Raw genomic sequence first — 21,218 nt, forward strand, 5'->3', positions numbered from 1 at the left:
TAACATGAAGAAGGTGGTCCATGCTATGAGAACTAGGTTAACTGCAAGCTTCTGTTTATAGATGATAGTGTTGTTACGATTCACTCGCGCATTTGGTGAATTGAACCTTATCCCTTCATGAATTCTGTTCGATATTCGTGATCTTTAGAATCAAATATTCATGAATTTGTATAAACGGAGTGTATTAACATGAGTTTGGGTATTATTTGTCAAAACATGATTTGCAAAATGGAAAGTATTCAAGGCAGATGACTACACTCATTTCTTTGAGAGTATACCCGTGAAGGTCCGGGTTAGAATGAACCTTCAGTAACCCATGCTTGTCGTAAGAGGCGACTAACGGGCTCGGGTGGTCAGGCTTGCTGACGTGGTTGACACGTCATTGGTTCCCAATTGCACAGATCGATGCTCATGCTGTTGATCACTGTATTGTCTGGTCCAGACTCAATTATTTACAGACCACCACCATATAGCTGGAATATTGCTGGGTGCGGCCGTAAAACTAAACTCACTCACTCTTTGAGAGTAATGTGGTCACTGATCATTGTCTTGATAAATTAACTGTCAGCATTGTAAGATTATGTAAAATAATATATATATTTTGTAATAATGTTACTCAGTGTACTGGATAATTACATTAACTGTTGACTTGTCATTGCATTCATTTCCCAATATTCATATTTGTTATCAAATATTCGTGATCATATTTGCCTCTAGTGGATTCTTGCGGCCCTAATAGATGGGTGCATCTGTAAACAACCAAGTCAGTTGTTTGTCAGAGGTGGAATGCAGCTTAATGTTGTATTCAATAGTATTGCACTTACATTGAGAATCTGGGTGTGTGGCTGCTTGTACCAATCTTGACTAATGATGGTTGTATAGTGACAGCCCGCCAAGACACAATGATTCAGCTTACCAAACTCAGAACTGCCCAGGCATCGTTTCATCATCTTAATGCTGAGTAACATCTTTGGTACGATCGACCTTCCTCCATCCTGGCAGACCACACAGGGTTTTCAGGAGAGACCATAGAGAATGTCCGGAGTTGTATTGTAAGATACTGACATCCATGTGGATTTTTTAAGGTGGGGATGATCCATCACCAGTCAGCAGTACTTTGGCTGGGTGTCCAGGAAGATTGTCTTAAAGAAGAAGAATATCTATCATTCTTTTTCAGATGAGGTCCTCCTTGGGGTACTTATAAACATTTTTATGTCCATTAAAAATTCCTAAGACAGTTGTAACAATATTTTGAACAAAATCCCAGATAGCATTCGGACATTGGCAATGTTGGCAAAACCATTGCCAATGTTGGGCCAACGTCTGAATGCTATCTGGGATATTAACAAAAAAACAACAACTCGTTTTTGTCTTGTTCGACCACCCCTGAAGGGCCCCTGCAGGACCCCACAATCAAGAGAAGGTAACTCTTAACCTTCATCCAAGCAGCCCACACAGGGTTTTCAGAATAGTAACAGAGAGAATGTCTGGAGTTGTACTGTAAGATGCGGACATCCATGTGGAGTTTTTTAGGTGGGGATGCTACATCACCAGTCAGCAGTACTTTGGCTGGGTGTCCAGGGAGATTGTTGTAAAGAAGGTAAATATGTATCAATTTCCTAGACACAGGTCACCCTTTGTTTTCCAGGTATCGAATTCCCACTGGGATTTGATTCTGGAAGGGATTCTAAATTGTATGTTTTTCTGCATCATGTTAACTCTCAAGCTATCTGACACATTCCACAAGTGTATAAACACAAAGCATTTGTTCAGTCAAGGACACAGTTTATTTTTCATCATCAATACATCCAGTTTCAATGCATTATTGGTGACAACTGATTATAACCATAAAACTACACATTAATCATACTTTATTGCACAAATTAAAGAATACGATGTTTCATGTAATGGCACATTGCTATAGACTTTGACCAATTATAGTTCAATCTCCTAAAAGTTACACCTCACAATCTTTGTTTGACATTGATGTTGTATACCTGTAATCTAAACTTCCCTTCGCTGTTGCAATTTAATTCCCGTAAAAGAATAACTATAGATGTCTAGAACAATAAATAAAAATCTGAAAGCTAAGTAAATATTCCATTCTGTCAACTGGCGGGTTCACATTCAGTCAATACAAATACTTGTCTCATTCACACACATACTTCAAGGGCGTCACACATTCACACCAAACTTTGTCCAATACATTATAAACATGGAAAGGTTTAAGAACAGTATCACTGGCAAATAGAAAGTTCATGCTTGGTCTCCACATCCTCCATCCAAGGCTTGATATGAAAGGAAGAAATGAATTATCACATACATTATTTTTTTTTTAATTTCCTTACCTGAAAATGTAAAAAAAGACACTGACAAATTGTTCAAACCTGTCCTCGTAGCCTTAACCATCCCCTTGACATGTTAGTCTACAATTACCTTATTTCATTTTCTTAACATGAAAGTGACATTAGGCGGACTTAGTTATTTTAGACAGGCTGATGTTGGTAAGTATCTGCAGAGAGTATGAGAGTGGGTATGGTTTACGCCGCTTTTAGCAATATTCCAGCAATATCACGGCAGGGGACCCCAGAAATGGGCTTCACAAATTGTACCCATGTGGGGAATCGAACCCGGGGTCTTCGATGTTGCAAGCAACCGCTTTAACCACTAGGCTACCCAATCGTCCCCTGCAGAAAGTAGCATTGCAAAGCACATAGTAACATTTCACAAACAACTAGAAAGATGGTGAACTGTCACCATTTAATAGACAATTTCATGTGATTTCGTGGTAACACTAGTCCAAGAGGACTCCTTGGAACAGGTTCATGTTAATATTTGGAAAAACTTCCACAAGAAAATAACAGGTCCATGGAACCTGGTCAAAGACCACTTGAAGGATGTTATGCTGCGATGTGTCTGACAACACAATTTCAGAGAGTTCTTGACCATGTTCAAGGAGAAGGATGACTTCCATAATGTTCCTTAACCATGTTCAATGTCAAGGATGACTTGGCAGATGATCACAATTCCACTGTATGTTTGTAAAATCGGGACGGTCTGATGGAGACAACATATATGCAAATCTCATCCTTCAAGTCCTTCCTCAATAACTGATGTCTGCATCTTTAAACAGACCAGATCACATACAGCACTTACGCCATAAATACCTCTCTGAGAGACGAACGTACATGCATCAAAGTTCAAAATCTCTTCAATCATCTCCACCAATGAATTTTTTCTTGTGTGGACACTTCCATCTCTGGGTTCATCAACTGTATTCTGATTTCTCTCTCAGGGCATACAACACATCATCCTGACTGACATTCAGCCTGACCCGCATGTGGAGGTCATTGCGACCATGCTCCACCAGGAGCAGACGTGAGCTGCCCAGTCGGGAACACATGGCAGCCAGTTCAGTCGTTGATGGTGGTTCCAGACCTGTAGAGAGTACAGCATATATTACAACTCATTACCACAATCCTTCACAATTTTCTGGATTTGCTTGAATATCATTTGATTAACATAATGAGTTCCATAAACCAAAAAAGATGTGTTCTTTAAGGAGGAATAAACAAGGATTGTACAGAGATGTTAAACTTTATTACTGAATGATGGATTATGTTTAAGATATCCATTAATGCAACGATACAAGTTGAATAGGCTTCACAATCTGTACCCATGTGGAGATTCAAACCTGGTCTTGTGTGACATAAACATAACAAGGCTACTTTCTTTCCTGTACTAGCACAAATATTAAGACATTACTAACAGCTGTTCTGTAGAGAGTTTAGTGCTTGATTACACCCACCTTCAAACCTGCACAGAGACATATGCTGTGTGTACAGCTTGGAGAACTGGGCTTCCTCTATCCCAGCCCTTTGGAACTCGGCCACGACAGCCTGCAGAAACAACTTCTCGTGCTTGGACAGGTTCCTGGATAAATGCACCAATATCTTGATGTCAAAAGTATCAATGGCACAATTCATGAAAGTTAAGAGCTTGATGGAAGAATATTTTATGTTGACGTGCAGTCCCAGGCATCAACTCAACAATTACCAGGATTATTATGATTTGAGTATATTGAGTTTTATGCTGATCCAAGCCAGGTCAAGTAAAACCAATCCCAACGGAGTGAAATGTGATTCCTCACTTGGGTATGGTTTTACGCTGCTTTTATCAATATTCATCAATATCACGGGAGGGACACCAGAAATCAGCTTATTACATCGTACCATGGTTGGAATCAGCATGAAGAGTGGACACTTTCACCATTAGGCTACCTCACATCTTCCTTATTTGCATGAAGTAAAAGGGGTATATTCAACTTGACATCTAATATTCGGCAATATTCCAGCCCCATCAGAGGATACCAAGAATGTCCACATATAGGGACTCATAAATAATCAGTTCTGGACCAAACAATGCAATGTAAAATGTCACAAGCATTGATCTGTGCAATTTGGATACAACAAGAAGACAAAGTCATCAATATCCCCCGCAATGGCAAAATACTCTTCCTTATTATGTCTATGAGTTATGATTATGTCAAATATTTAGGTGTGTATATAGAAAAGTGGAAGGAGAGTATTGAAAGGTTTTTAAAGTTCTGCTCCAGAAAGGAGCACTATCACCAATTTCAGTCAATGTCAAACTTGTTGCCATGGAAATGCCAAAAATATTTTATTCAGAAATCCAAAACTACCAAAAGGCACCAGTACACCACCAGATCTATGTATGTGCCAAGTTCGGTGAAGAAATAGCGAACAGTTTTAGAGTTCTGCTCCGGAAAAATGCACTACCACTAATTTCTGTTTTAGTCAAACTTGTTGCCATGGAAAAGCCAACAATATTTTATTCAGAATTCCAAAACTACCAAAAAGCAACCAGTACACCACCAGACCAATCTATGTGCCAAGTTTGGTGAAGAAATAGTGAACGGTTTTAGAGTTCAGCTCCGGAAAAGAGCACTACCACCAATTTCAGGCTAAGTCAAACTTGTTGCCACGGAAAAGCAAACAATATTTTATTCAGAATTCCAAAACTACCAAAAGGCACCAGTATTCCACCAGATCTATCTATGTGCCAAGTTTGGTGAAGAAATAGTCAACGGTTTTAGAGTTCTGCCCTGGAAAAGACAAATGTGGACGGACGGACACACGGACAGAGTCCATTTTAATCCCCCCCCCCCCCAAACGCGTTGCGGGGGATAATGACATGCAATAAATCTGACACCCTGAACCCTGTAATCGCCTCTTACAATGGATTGCCAAGGACAAATTCTAATCCAGATCTTGATGAGCCCAACCCAAGTCCAGAGCCAAAGTGATTGTGGTGATATAAGCGCCTCCTTACCTAATGGCCACAACTTTGGGGGAAGTAAACATCTCCTGTAGAGCAGCATCAACATGCCTCATCCCGATCATGATGACCGTCTGCTTCGTTTTGGCTTCCGTCTCTGCGATCTCAGTCGCTCTGCGGCAGATGTCCAGCGCCCTTCTGGCATCTCCGGACAATGCAGCAACCTTCCTAGCAGCCAACTGGACTGCATCTTCTTCAAACACTCTCAGACCTTTCATTCGTGACTCCACAATCTCCTCCAGTTGACGGAATGTGTATGGTTGAAATGTCATCCTTGTCAAACCCTAAAAGGAGAAGAGCTTTGTCAAAAGGCATACATATCAGTTTTACATATAAACAAATTTTCTATAGACATAATCAACTGATAACAAGGTGTTGATCCTGTAATACAATTAATCATGACATCTTGACTGGCAGGTGTGACCAGGAACTATTCCATCCATTATACACCTGAATGGGGGGGTTTGTGTGAGCTGGTGACCAGGACCACTGTGAATTATTAATTAAATCACCAAATCTCGAACAAACCTGTCGAGGTTACAGATTCTTTGAAGAGAATCCTCCTTGGGGTACATATAAGCATTTAAATGTCCATTTAAATTCCTACGACAGTTGTAACTATATTTGAATAAAAAAATTACAAAACGAAAACTACAGGGCCACACGGACCCCTCACAGCCAAGAGCAGGTAACTCTAAGCTATAACCTCGTACCCCATATTCCATGCTGTCGTTGATCAGTTCAGACTTGTTCAGTACTACCTAGCACTAGTTACACAATAAATCTGTCTGGCCTTTAACTATCTACTTTGAAAAGCAACATTTTCAAATACAGTGCAGCCACAATGACATCCTCATCTGAACTTCAATCCCACACATAACACATAGTTTCTAACAGTATGGCCAAGAGGATATTCACAAGATCCAGATTGGTGGCCATCTCTGGACAATAACCTAACCAAGGTCTGATCAGTGCCCTCACCAGTCTACTGGACACCCTCTTCATCATGATCCTCTCCGGGAGATCCATGGTGTTCGCCACAGCCAGGACAACCAGTTTTGCCTGCTGCTTTGTAGGCCAGTCGAAGATGTTGTACATGACGTCCTGCTTTCTTGTCCACAACAGGTCCAGCTGAAACATGAATTTATCCTGGTCAACTTTCCATCACCATGGTTACTACTACATAGGATTGTACAGACATTTGAAGTGGTGGATATGATAGTCGGATCAGGTGTCACACTAACAGCCATCAGTATAGGTTTATTGGTCATTTCATATGGTCATCCATCTTATTCTCAGCAATAACTATTTAATGAAATCTTAGGTACTGACAAGTCACATCATTCTCAAATACAACCAAAAAAGCAGTTTCTGGAGATTTTGGTGATCTTGAGGTATGTTGTTGAAGTGACAAAACCTGTGATTCTAATGCTTCATTTTGAAGCTAGCAAGGTATTTTTCCTCTTCTAGTTCCTAAATGCACTAACTCCCTACCTCATCCACAAGCAGGACAACGGTCTCTCGTCTGGGACCTGGTGTGCTGAATTTCTTGTTCAGTAGTTCCATGGCGTGTTCTGGTGTAGCTCTCTGACCCGTCAGATCCTGCAATTACATCACTTTTGGGTAAAAGGCAACTCATCTTCAGAAAAACACTGAGTAGGGAATAAAACAAAACATATCAGATCTTTACACATCATACACACACTGGTACCCCCCAATGATCATTCATCAGCATGCCTTGGAATTTGGCTGTTTCTCTTACCTTCAGCAGATGAACATAGGCTTGTCTGGGGTCTGTAAGCTTCATGCCATTGAGCTCCAAGAACTTGAAGTGAGGGACATCGCCGTCATCACAGCCCTGCACCAGTGATCTCATCACCTCTCTCACAGTGGCTGTTTTGCCCGTGCCTGGCACACCCGATATGTACATACATCTGTCATAGAAGATATATACATGTGATGGATATAAACAGTACGTTCCAAGACTTTACACGGCAATATCGCTTAAAAATTAATAAACGAATCATTGTGATCTCAGCGGTGGCTGAATTCAAATGTAATTCCAAAATTCAAACCTAGCATTCCTGAAACTAACCAGTGCGAAAACATGATAAACATTTTCAAAATTTGTCAACAATCAAAGGGGTACCTCAGCCCATAAGTAAGGGTGCACTTAATCTAACATTTCAACGTAACACTATGACAACACCACCTGTAGTTCCATACAGAGGTTTCAACAGTGTAATTCTCAGCAAGTCATTACAAACATGTTAGTTATGATTATCAAAGAGTCTAGGTCAAATGATTTCACTTGATGATCCCTCCTAACTGATTCTTACCCTCCAGTTCCATCCATCAATTTACTCTCTACAAAGGTGTAGATATCCGAGAACTCATTATCTCGGCAGGGCAGGCTGTCCGGGACTGCTGACACATGTAGTCTGAAATAAACAGTCACCATTTGAAAAATTGATACCATCATTCTTGCAAATGCATCACAGTTGCTTGCTATCAGAGCATATAGCAAGTTATGCAGTCAGGTCTTGAGAGAATGAGACCTACCACTTTAGTGAAAGGGTATAGGCAGTACAATTTGTAACCACTAGTGCGTAATATTGTTTATTTAAGACTGTAAGCATTAGTAGACTCCACCGAATCAAACTCAGACTCTCAGTGTGAGCAGCAACACTTAAACCGCTATCGCAAAGATTCATGTGAGCACAATATTTACTGATGTTTATTTTATTCAGAATCAAAGTCATGTTTTTAGACAAATGTAAGAAACATTTTTACAAACCTTGCTCTGGCCTCTTCAAGGGCACTTGTTGGTGACAGGAATGTTTTCTTGCGATTCGGAATTGAAGGTGTTACTGTATCTAGGAAAGATTTCTTGCCCTGGAAATCAAAGAAATTGAAGATTTTACCAATGAATTGTATATGTATAATACTTATCCTATCACACTATACTATACTTTTCTATACTATACTGAACTTTTCTGCACTGTTCTACACTACACTACACCACTCCACACAACACTACACTACTACATTATATCATACATCTATCCTAATTTACACACTGGTAACACCAGCATGGCTACATGACTAGCTCCCTGATCAAATGGAGTCGCTCCATTTATTGCCAGCGCCATGGTACTGAACTGAGTGAATGTTGCATAGAACTCGTAGCACCATAGCACATCTCTTTCAGGGTTTGACAAACAAGTGTTTTAATGCCTGTGTTCAGGATACAATAACCAAGTACTTCAAACACCTGATCATCAGCATTAGGACCTATTGTACTTGGGTGCTATTCAGTCACAGAATCCTCATAGCAAACAGTGATTCTACCACTGGAACTGCACTCTCATAGCCAATGGACCCGAACTAACCCGTGGTGTCTTGCCTTGTCTGGGAGTCTTCACAGAACTTGCTGACTTTGATGGCTTCCGTGAGCTCTTGGGAGTTCTAGATGACTTCTTTTTCTCAAACACTTCATCATCACCATCATCATAATCATCATTATCTTCACCATCTGACTCAGTTTCTGGACAGTCTGTATAGGTGGGATCATAGAGACTGTCATCCAGTTCCTTCATATTCCTGGACAAGAGAGAAACGTAAGTCCTTTGTGATACTTCACTAGTTGCATCAGGGGTGGAAATAACTTTAAAATTGCTAGTGTACTCTGGTTCAGTGGCACATGTAAAATCACTTGCCCTGATAATTTTTCCACTATACCAGTCGATTTTCTTGTTGATTTTTTAAATAAACAACATAATTAATATTGGGAGTTCAACTGGACACCGGTACAGCGTGATATACAAATTAGCTTGCCCGACAGAAAACAACACTGGACTCGGACGTCGGGCAATGGGTTATTTCCAACCCTGTGCATATAGCATAGCCATGTCTTAACGTTTAACAGTTCAATTTTCCAAATATGTGATGACGTGTCAAAAATGATTGGCATGAACATCGATTCCACACATCTGGGAAACGATCACAAGAAATCAGTCAGGTCTCAAAAGGCTGATCAACTCAGTCCACTTAGACCACCTGATTCACTGAGAAGAGTGATGAATATTAGTCAGATATACCTCCCTACCTTCCTATGCTTGTTGAGATAAGCAGCGTTTCCAGAAGCAAGCTAAACTCACAATCAATAACATCAAACTGTTTCAGCGCAAATGGCAACAATGAACATTTCACAATCGCAGTATAAACAAGAAAAAATTGTGTCCAGGGACACGGATGCCCCCGCTGACATTCATAAGACATATAAAGATCAATAATTGAACAAAATTCACGAACATGTTCAATAAACATCTATGCAACTATGACATGCACACCTTTCGAGTCTCAATGAAACACATGTATAAGCTTAATCAATTCTGTTGAGCAGTTTTTGTGGAGAAGTTGATAGACTTCATCCCCTATAACACTATATTCAGAGAGAAATTCAACAAAATTTATTCAAGTTTAAACGGCATTAAAAGTGGAAAAATAAATAAAATCTAATATCAAAATATGAGATGCACACCTTTAGAGTCCCTATAAAGCACATGTGTAATCTAAATGAATTCCCAGAGCTCCAAATAATATTTAGCTCATGTGGGTACTGTACCCACTGTATTTTTTTGAGTGGGTATTTCATTTTCCGTTACCCACTGCTTTCAAATATGTGCGCATTTCAGTCACTTTACTCACCTAAGTATTACATCATTGAGTAAGTTTACTAAGCAGGTATGTTCTGCCTTATGTCATACCTAATCAAAACCAACTTAAATATAATGGAAATTATTTCATAAAAAATCACTCATCCTTTACTGACAGTACAACACTTGTCCTATACTAACAGTACAACTTGATAGCAATCGATGCCTTTTTCATTACGCAAGCGATTTTTATAAATGTATTCCGTACTCATTTGTTTTAAACTTTTTGCGTATCTAACATTTTAAATGCGTAATTGGTACGCAACAATTATTTTTCAATGCGTAATTCTATGCGTATTTTACCCGGATACGCATCTTATCTGGGCCTCTGAATTCCATAAAGTATTTTTTGAGGAGAAGTGGATAATGTACACCCCCTGTTGTATGGGACGAACTGGATGAATAGAACCAAATTCAACTAAGTTCAAACATCTGTAGAAGTGACAAAATTAAGAAATTGGATGAACAAGGTATGAGACGCACACCTTTAGAGTTCCAATGAAACACACGTAGAAGCTCAATCAATTCTGTTGAGCAGCTTTTGTGGAGAAGTGGATAGACTTCACCCCCTACAACACTATATTCAGAGAGAAATTCAACAAAATTGATCTAAGTTCAAACGGCATTAAAATTGGAAAAATGAATAAAATACAAAATCAAAATATGAGATGCACGCCTTTAGAGTCCCTATAAAGCACATGTGTAATCTAAAAGAATTCCATAAAGTAGTTTTTGAGGAGATGTGGATAACGTACACCCCCTGTTGGATGGAACAAACACTGGCTGAACAGAACAAAATTCAACTAAGTTCAAACATCTGTAAAAGTGACAAAAGTAAGAAATTGCATAATAAATTATGAAATGCACACCTTTAGAGTCCCTACAAAAGACATGTAGAAGTTCATTCAATTCTGTTGAGCAGTTTTTGTGGAGAAGTGGATAGACTTCATCCCCTATTACACTATCATCATAGAGAAATTCAGCAAAATGTACCTAAGTCTAAACTTACAAAAAAAAACAATAAAATAAAAAAACAAAATATGAGATGCACACCATTAGAGTCCCAAGAAAGCCCATGTATAAGTTCATTGAATTCCACAGAGCGTTTATGGTGGAGAAGTGGATAGAATACATTCCCTGTTTCGTACGGACGGACAGACGGACGGACACCGAGGGTAACCCTATATGCCCCTGCCATATATGACGGGGGCATAAAAAAATTGGGGAAAATACAGCTGAAAAAGGAGAAGAAACGACTGCCTGCATTTGTATGGTCAAATTAAATCAAATATCAAAGCAATTCATTTAAAATCTGACATCAACAGGGCAAATAATGGAAACTCAAGCAGGCTTTTGTGACAATGACTTGTGTGAGCCCGATAAACTCCTTCTTAATTTGGTGATGTGCCTTAAAATGATGGCTGAAGAAAAGAAATGCCTAGACAAAATTCTGATCAACATGGTGAAAGGTATCTGATATACTACAATCTAGCAATTTCAAATACTGAAACAGACTTATGGAATACACCTACCTGATAACAGCTTTTGACCGTCTGCTAGGCTGTGACCTTGCCGCACTCTGTTTGGCTGCCTCAATGTCAGTTTGTAATCTCCGACGAATGGGACGCACTGATGTATCTGGTGTGTTGTTTCGCATCGATGTATAATTATTTTCAGACACTCTTTTCACTACAACTGTAGGTACACGCTTGACTTTGTCCGTCATACTCAATACTCGACTCACACTTTTCCTACCCTGGTTCACAGATGGTGTTTTCACCCCTAACCTCTTTGACTTTTTGGGTTCAGTTCTACTTCGTTTATGTTTGGATACTCCAGACCCCTGGTCACTGTCCAATGACCCACGTTTAGACCGAGCAGGTGTCTTATCAGATATTGTGTCCTTTTTCACAGATTTTCTTGTACTACGCACACTTTTTCTCTCCCCTGGCTGTGGAGTGGCATTGTTATTCAAGTCTTTGGTCTGTTTGTCATCCATTTTGGATTTTGTTCGAGATTTTCTTGCTGACCTTGAGCTTTTATCTTCAAGGTCAGGATTCTTCTTGTTTATTTTTGTGTGAGATATTCCAGAACTGGTTGTTGCCTCAGAAATGATTGACACACTGCCACAATCACTTGAATCCTCATCCAGCATAAGGAAATCGGTCACATTTGCACCCGTGTACCAGTGGTATTTGGAGTTTCCTTGTTTCGGACTGGTTAGATCTAAATAACGGAAAGGAAAATAAGAAAAGTATCTCATTTTTCACTTCTGAAAAATATACTTACTCTTTACAAGTGAAATTCTTCAAACATGAAGTGGAACACTTTTATGGATAGACTGCTTCTTTGTTGCAGGGGTAGTTGCGACGTTTCGATGTAGATCCTAACACCGTTATCAAGCAAATGATACACAACATTTATACATTTATACAAATATATACATGGCGTTTATTGGGTTTATACAATAGAAGAGGTTGATGTACGGTGTGTTGACTTAAGACTTGTTGTGATAAGAAATGATTGAAGCCAGTAGACAAAGGGTGGGTTATTCTTGATTACGCTTGATTAGTTGATCGTAAGTGTGTGTGGATCAGTCTTTGTGTGTGCAAAGTTTCATGAAAGAATACCAGTTAGTTCTACAGATGTGATCTGGACAAAAAACGATTACAGACAGACAGACAGGCATACAAGCTAATCAACATTAATCCCTGTATATCATATCATGGGGTGGGGGGAGGGATAATTCAGAACCAGAATTCAATGTAGAAAACCAAAAATACAAACATTTCAGGATAGGGGGCAGATTTTTCAAGGGAAACCTCAACATTTTGTGACCCAATGTTAGAACTTCCAACGCATTATTCCCAACTAGGACCTTAATGCTGATACCAAATTATCTCAAGTACATATCATATTTATGAACCAGTTTGCTTGGGTCAAGGTAATCATGGTTTTAAAACTGAAACCCATCACTGACATCATGAAAGTGGAGAAATTTTAAAAGACTTACCGATTGCTGGAGATCTTTTCTCCCCACTGAATATTTGTCCTTGCAGAGGAATAACTGGTGACTGACTTCCTAAACGTTTGACGTTTACTTCAGGCGACTTGTTTACGTTCTTCATCACTCTGTGCATAGGCTGGCACCGTACTTCATCGGAAACATGTCCATTCTGTCCCGGTTTGGCACCGTGCATTTTGGCAGGAGTTCCTGTGTGAGAGTTTTCCTTGCAGTCCTCATTGGCTGCAGCCAAATCTGTGAACTTTCCCCTTCGGTAGGATTTTCTAACGAAAAAGTGTGGCAACGTTTCTTTTGATTTCTTTCCTACTGGCGCAGACTTTCGTTCCTCAACCTTAAGGTGTGAAAAATGAAGTTTCATCAACAAACGAACATACAGTGTTTTCGGTGGCATTTTTATCTACAGGTGCGATGTGCCAGTAGCAAACAAAGTACCAATCAAGGTGAAATTTACCAGTCCTCTCATCCCTCAAAAAAAGATCCAAGACTTTGGACAGAACCTATTTGCAACTACCAGCATTGACAGTAAAGGCACTATATCACATTAAACTTCTCTAAAAATAAAACGTGCATATCTCTCAATAATACTAACTATCAGCCCTCAGAGAAGCTACCATATAATTTATTCCAAAGATAATTTACGTGTTTTGAAATTACAATATTAAATTAAAAAGTTCAAATGAATTAATGCAACGTTGCATTATATTGACTCCTGCACCCTCTACCAGATGAACATTATTTCAAGCGAACCCCATAGAGTTATGTCCATTAGAGCACTCTTTACGAATATCCTACACACAACTTGTGATTGAAACACCAACAGCACAGCATGTGACAGTTTTTGATGTACAGATCAATTGTTTACATTCCATAAGTGTTTCTGTTTGGAAGCTGTTTGCCTCCAAGTTTCAATTATCGACTTCAGGCAAGTCGTAAGGGGTAACAAGTCTTTTATTGCATCAATAGGAAGCTAAAGTGAGTACATATGCCCCAATATATATAATATAGGCCAAAGTATTGTCGAAAATGTGTGACATTGTGCATTTAAGCATTATTTAAAACAAGGTCAAACCGGCATAAAACAAGGAGCAAAAACAAAGAACACTTGTTATTTACTATGAACAGAAGACATTTCATGGACTCTGTTCAACCTGTAGTGATTGGGTACCCTGTAGCTGCCGAGTGGTCTGCTTCGTTTATGGTTAATTTCAGAATGCTTTTATGGTATCACGTGATAATGCAATGTGACTGGAAGCTAAAAGCCATGTGTTTTTGCTTGTGAGAGAATGAGGCGAGGTCTTACTGTTTTTCAACCGCTAGTTTGCAGGATTGGCACTGTATATTCAAATAGTATATGCAGATAGTACAGATATAGTATGACCAGAAATTATTGAGAATTTTAGGAATATGTTTAATTGGATTTCTAGTATAAACGACCTTGACCAGCTATCCAGTGCTTGGTTTCATTCAAGAGAGACAACTCTGTTAATCCTTTTTCATTAGTTTGTGAAGAGTTATCCCCCTTTGTTTACTTGCCAGCAGACGACATTTTCAGTGATCCTCAGTATGGATGATTTAGAGTAGAGGAAGTTGATTTTAGAGTATTATAACAAGGACATCAGATCAGCTAAAGTGATTTCAAGTAGAACAGGCATCCCTTTGTCCACTGTTTATAGTGTTTTGAAAAATATTGCAAATGGATATGGCACTGAGCACCAGGGAGGCGCAGGTGGGCCGAGAAAATTGACTGTCGGTGACAGGAGGCGGCTTAGTATTCTTGTTTCTAAAAAGAAACAAAGGAGTTTAGAAAACTTAAGGCTGGATATGATTGATAGAGGAACTGTGGCTGTCTGTAAGGAGACAATTAGAACTGAGCTGCATGCAATGGGTTGGCAGAAAAGTCGAGGAATTCCATCACCGATCATGAAACCTGAACAAAAGGAGAGAAGGTTGAACTGGTGCTTACAGCATAGAAATTTTAACTGGGACAATGTGATTTTCTCAGATGAAAGTTCTGTGTGGCTGTTTCCTAATACACTGAAATTCTGGACCAAACAAACTGAAAAACCTTTGTATCAGCGCCCAAAGTACAGTCCAAAATTTAACGTGTGGGGTGGCATATCTGTGTTAGGGGCAACACCCCTCTGCGTATTTGAAGGGAATAAATATGAACAGTGAACGGTACACAGATATTCTCGAGGGACATTTACTTCCATCTGCTCACGTGTTCTATGGAAAGTTTTGGATTTTCCAGGAGGACAACGAACCCAAAACATCGTTCAAAGCATTCACAGGCCTGGTTTCGGACCCAAAATATGACATTATTAGATTGGCCAAGCTATAGCTCTGACCTAAATCCAATAGAAAATGTTTGGGGACTTATGAAGGAAAGTGTCAATAAGAAAAATCAGACAAATATTGCTGAAATGAAAGAAGAGGTGGTCCGATATTGGGACAGCATGGACCACGACCTTCTAACTTCTTTGATCAGTAGTATGCCCCACCGCATTGAAGCCTGCATTGCTGCCCATGGCGACTTAACAAAATACTAACTGTTCACCAGTCTTTGAATCTGGAGTTATGTTCTGCTAATATTCACATTTAATACGTGAGTAATGAGTGAAAAAAAAAAAAAATTACAATCTTAAATTCTCAATAATTTCTGGTTGTACTGTATGTGCAGATATATGCGGACGAAAGTAATAAAATCATAGTTGAAATGTTGATCATCGTGTTGAAAATGAGACAAGAAGCTAGGGTACAGTACAGTGCAAAGCGTCAGCATATCCAGTAGCACCTCAAAGGCAGCTTTGGTTGTATGTCTGCCACCGGAGTGCAGTATGATCCTCTGATTCACACTCCGGCACAGCGATGACTAACATAACATCACTGCCACAGGCCAATTTACATATCACGTGACCGGACATTTCTCTTGTTTGTAATCATGCGCGCATATTCATAATAATAAGAGACTGGACTCACGAAAGCTTTTCGGCGCTCTCTTCATAATGTTTTACATTGTTACATATATATTCTTCCACAACTGCGACAGTAAGGTCTATGACAGTACATATTTAGATATCAAACTGGCTGCATGGTTTGCTCTCCATCAGCTTCGATGACAGCACGTGGAGCCGTACAACCTATATAAACAAAGGATCGATACGCAAATCGAAATAGTGTTGCATGTTTTTGGATATTTTCTCAGTGAAACTAAACCATTCTATTAAAGATGTTTAGTTAGATGTGTAGACTTGTCAAAAATAAAAGAGTAAAAGAAATCTGTACATTATATTGAATGGACATTGCAAGATGTGATGAATCGTCACATATTTCTGGCCTGTGGCAGAGGTACTATGCTGGCTTGCCGCATGGAACACTGGGTAGGAGAGTGCCTCTGATTGGGGTAATAATGCGCTCTGACCACTTTGTCTAGCATGGAAAAAGCACCATACAAATGGAATAATATTACTATTTTATCATAATACTTTAGTGGCTATACCCTTGACTGGGTTTGAAGTCCCATAAACTTATTGTCCCCTTAAAGGTATGAAAGCCTATGTCATTCATACAATATTTATATATATCACCATTTTTAATCACAGAACTATTGTAAATTTTAGAAAAACGGAAAAATTTCATACAGTCGATGGAAGCATAGTATTACAGTAAATATTGCCAATGTGATGTTAATTTTTTACTCACTCATCATAATATTACAAGACTGACATGAAACTTCTAATAGTAAATATCTTACCACACATTTGCCAATGATGGTGTCTACATTCACTTCATGGGCCACCAGCTTATCTGTGTTGAGGAAAACCTCACGGTCATCACTCACATCCGATAGTTTACACAGGTCTTGTTTGGGGAGCTCACTGAGGCGCCAGTACCAAACTAAACTGGCTATCTTCTGCACATCCTTCTTTATACCTGAGAAATATATAACATATTAATTCATCGTTTAGAAAATGTCAATCAACTTACCTATCATAAAATGTCTACCTCTGCTGACACAAATACTGACAATTTCAACTAATTCCTTAACAGAAGTAGGAGAGCAGAGTGACATGATAGCATTTGACAAAACTCAAAATGATGTCAATACATGGTCTGGTTAAAATCCAACAACAGACATATCACATGACCTGACATTCGCAATATATCTTTTGTTGTGATCTAGCCTGGATTACTGCACTACCAAATATACTCAGTTCTTAACGAGCTAGCATCCTGTTTGTAGATGAAAAAGGGAGGCCTTGTCAAGTCACATTATCCTATACACAGCCAATATTAACACCTAATTAACTTGTCAAAACAGTGATAATAGCAACAGGTGTGGATGTCATTACTCGAGATGACTACTAACAATTAACTGAGTCCTCCAATATCTAAAATTCAGTGGCACAAAGCAGTGCTCGTTCTGACACTATTTCTGGAAAATGCAAGGCTGCTCAAACAGACAGACCACCCAAACAATTTCTACCACTTTCTATAGTAAAAATAAGCACCAAAGTTGCTGTCTTCTTTGTGGGACATTTTAGAAGTTGGGGAGTACAATGTTGACAAACTTTATAGATAACATCTTCAATTTCTGGGTGCAACATTCCGTTACAGATTCTTGTTCAAGCAGGAATGACTGACTGACTGACTGAGTTTGGTTTTACGCCGCTTTTAGCAATATTCCAGCAATATTACGGCGGGGAACACCAGAAATGGGCTTAACACATTGTGCCCATGTGGGGAATCGAACCCGGGTCTTCGGCGTGACGAGCCAACGCTTTAACCACTAGGCTACCCCACCTCCCCCAAGCAGGAAGGAAATTGCTAAGGCAGAAGGTATTAAACACCAAAAGCAACAAGATCTTGCTCAGCGTGAGAAGTCAGATCCTCAGGATAAAGCACTCATCCAACATTTATGAATATAAATATGTATTGGGTATTGAACCCCATGAAATATTAAGATCATTTTCTGGAGTGAAAACCTCTAATGATTATAGTTTGTCTTTGTTGTGGTGCATGGTACCCTACACATTTGTGATTTCGGTCACAAATCAGGGGGAGTTTAGCTGCATTGATCCTGGTGTATCCATGGATGGGTGACACGGTAATCGGAAAAAAGCATCAGGTAAAAAATAATCGGAAAACAAGAATCAGTTCACACATTTGTTGGTGGAATAATGACACACCTGAGGTGCTTTACTCTTATGAATGTCTAGGAATGGGGTCCTGCCCCATAATAAAGCAAATGTGAGTGCATAAATATGGTTTCACCCAGCTTCTAGCAATATTCCAGCAATATCATGGCAGGGGACACCTGAAATGGGCTTCGAGCATTGTAATGATATCGGGAACTGAACCTGTGTCTTCAGCATGATGAGCAAACACTTTAGCCACTATGCTACCCCAGTCCCCCCAGATGATTTGAGCACGACATGCATATATATGTTCACCCAGTAGGGTAGCTGGGATGAGATGGTAATGTGACTGTTAACCTTCTAGGGCCTAACAGGCAGCTTGGGTTGTATATCTGGTTGGTTTGTTGTTTAATGCAGCACTCAGCAATATTCCAGTTATATTGAGAGGGTCTGCAAATAATCGAGTCTGGATCAGACAATCCAGTGATCAGCATCTTGAGCATCGATCTAAACATTTGGTATACCCTGACATGTGCCAACCAAGTCAGCAAGCCTGACCACCCAATCTTGTTAGTCATCTCTCCGACAAGCATGGGGTGGTGAAGATCAATTCTAACCCGGATCTTCACGGGTTGCTTAGTTTGTATAATACCAATCAAACAGAGAATGAATCTCAAGTGCACACACATCCATTTACCAGTTACCTAAGGGTATGGATGATTCACAATGTAAGGCCATACATTATTATTAAGTATTTGGACCACTAATCATCATCTGGCAAAATCAGAAAAAGTAACTAACTGGTCTCATATAATGCTTTGATTCTTCCAATGTAAGCAGTTGTTGTATCTCCATCATTATCTTCTGATGACACAAATACAGTGTCATTTTCCCAATATTCTTCTCTGTTCAGAATGAAGCCTCTAAAACAAAAGATCATTATTTAAAGAAATCTGATATAAGTGGAAAACTGTTCAAACTAGTGTTAAACCCAACTCACTCTTATTCAAAGTCCTAGGAATGAGAATGTATTTATATACATGTAGTTATGGGTCTGGGGACTATACTTAAGTATACAGTTCGCTCTACCCCCATGTATAGTGTAATGAAGTAAACTTATGCCCTGACCTATCATAGTTAAAGGCGATGACAACTGACATGCATCATGACACCGGTTACCAAGGGTATGTTTCATTACATGGTGCAGACGAGAATGGCAAAGTGACGTCAACACAGTGTGATGTAATTTAAAAAAGTGTACTTTATCGCTTGATAAAGTACTCTCAGCACCTTTGATCTTTCAGTGAAGCATCTTAGGAATGATATATATTTAATGATGTAGACAAAATATTATCTTTTACATAACAAAATGTGCAAGGTTTTCTCATCTCTGGACACCTACACTATGACATACAGTTATTAACTGTCCTTCATGTTTCATCAAAGGTTTACCCAACAAAATCTGCTTAATAACTTGGACTTAACATTCTCATCCCTGAATCCTAAAGTGGGGTTTAGATAAACTAAGGGTATGCATGGTATCCTCCCAAAACAGACTAAAACAACAAACTAAAGTAACACTGTCTCCACCCACAGCTAATCTCCTGCCTTCATCCATAAGTAAATGAAACATTCCAACTAAACCTGAAGTATATCTACCAAAACATTATATCTTAGATGAGGAATGGGATACCACAGGTTAAATATAAAAACAACAATTTTATTATGTTTGATTGCACATCTATGTCATGATACCATTGTAATTTGTATCATAACTTCTAATAGCACATTTAAGACATGTATAATGATGTCTGGTAGTATTATGGTAACAAACACTAAAAGCACAAAATTATAACGATGAGCAAAAATAACTATATATATTCAGGTAATATAATTTGACTTGAAGTGGGGATACACGCGGAAGTATTTCCATTAAACTGACACAATAGTAAATATTCCCTGTGCCTATATTAGGCTATAATTCATAAATAAAAAAAGTTGCACATTGATGTATTGACGGGAAAATAATATTGTGCTAATGTTGTGCTACACAAAGTTCAATCAACCTGTATTGCTGATTTCGCTTATCATCAGTCCAAGAGCCTCTCTCGATCCAAGATGCCTCATCAAGTTTTGATCCACGGATATACCTCCGTTCGGACGGCATCTTGAAATCAACAAGTTTTCAGTGGAACATGCTGTATTGTTGTCATACTCGCAGCGCCCCCTAGTTTCGCGCCAAACTGAACGCCCTATAGCCTGTTTCAAAATGGCCATGTGACTGGGCGAGATTCAATGACGGTCGATCTTAACCTGTTTAGTCATCAGATTATGACATGAATAAAACAATATACCTTTAATGCAAAGATTCCATCGAAATTCGGGGTTTTTTTTGGTTTATATACATATTGGCGCTGAAGGGGTCTTTGTCGGCATGGGCGCTACAGATACGTACCCCAGGTGCGTTTGTTGTGACCTTAAAGCTAGAATGGTCTTAAGTCTAGTACGTTTCTGTATACAGATATGTACCCTAAACAGAGTCAAAATACGGAAACGTACCCGGTACCCTAAAAGGCGGACGAGTCCATATTCCGCAATCCAAAACCGAAACCGTGCGTAGTTGTTCCCGTTCAACTAATTCCGAGTAATATAATTATACATTATGCATCGCGAAATATCCGTTACTGTGTATTCTCATTACTTACATAACGCAATCACATGTATCTAATACAACAGTATGACAGTTCCGATCAAGAATATGACACAGTGGGAATGGAATCGTCCTAAGGTACTTTTTGTATACAGTTCTAAACGTACCTGGGGTACATCTGTAGTACCCGTGCCGACAACGACCCCTTCAGCCTTGCTGGCCATAGTTATTGCGATTACTATGAGTAAACACATGGCCATTAATTTAGCTCGTAACCGTTTCCTAGGACAATTCTGTTTGAAAATGTTGGCCCGAACAATCGATCACAC

At 39.2% G+C, this 21,218-nt stretch overlaps 1 protein-coding gene across 1 annotated transcript; it reads right to left on the reverse strand.

Moving 5' to 3' along the window:
- Positions 1 to 1,763: 1,763 nt before the first annotated feature.
- Positions 1,764 to 20,461, reverse strand: LOC124259194 (origin recognition complex subunit 1-like). The gene is made up of 14 exons (XM_046693328.1): positions 20,306 to 20,461; positions 19,041 to 19,162; positions 16,856 to 17,034; positions 13,090 to 13,432; positions 11,609 to 12,302; positions 8,751 to 8,961; positions 8,156 to 8,253; positions 7,698 to 7,799; positions 7,121 to 7,292; positions 6,853 to 6,960; positions 6,340 to 6,489; positions 5,353 to 5,642; positions 3,809 to 3,933; positions 1,764 to 3,438 (listed from the first exon to the last, which is right to left on the reverse strand). Exons 1-14 carry the CDS (start codon positions 20,404 to 20,406, stop codon positions 3,269 to 3,271), a joined length of 2,865 nt encoding a protein of 954 aa, XP_046549284.1. The 5' UTR covers positions 20,407 to 20,461; the 3' UTR covers positions 1,764 to 3,268.
- Positions 20,462 to 21,218: the final 757 nt, after the last annotated feature.

This window comes from Haliotis rubra, unplaced genomic scaffold (assembly GCF_003918875.1).
Source record: "Haliotis rubra isolate DU_JTF1 unplaced genomic scaffold, ASM391887v1 Scf10, whole genome shotgun sequence".
NCBI classification, from domain to species: Eukaryota; Metazoa; Mollusca; class Gastropoda; order Lepetellida; family Haliotidae; genus Haliotis; species Haliotis rubra.

What these genes read in the sequence shown, in the direction of transcription:
- LOC124259194 (XM_046693328.1), bottom strand. Translation starts at nt 20,406, where the DNA reads ATGCCGTCCGAACGGAGGTATATCCGTGGATCAAAACTTGATGAGGCA. An exon ending in CGGTCAAAAGCTGTTATCAG is followed by an intron (nt 8,962 to 11,608) that starts GTAGGTGTATTC and finishes TCTCTTGTCCAG; the next exon opens with GAATATGAAGGAACTGGATG. An exon ending in TTGATGGATGGAACTGGAGG is followed by an intron (nt 7,293 to 7,697) that starts GTAAGAATCAGT and finishes CTTCTATGACAG; the next exon opens with ATGTATGTACATATCGGGTG.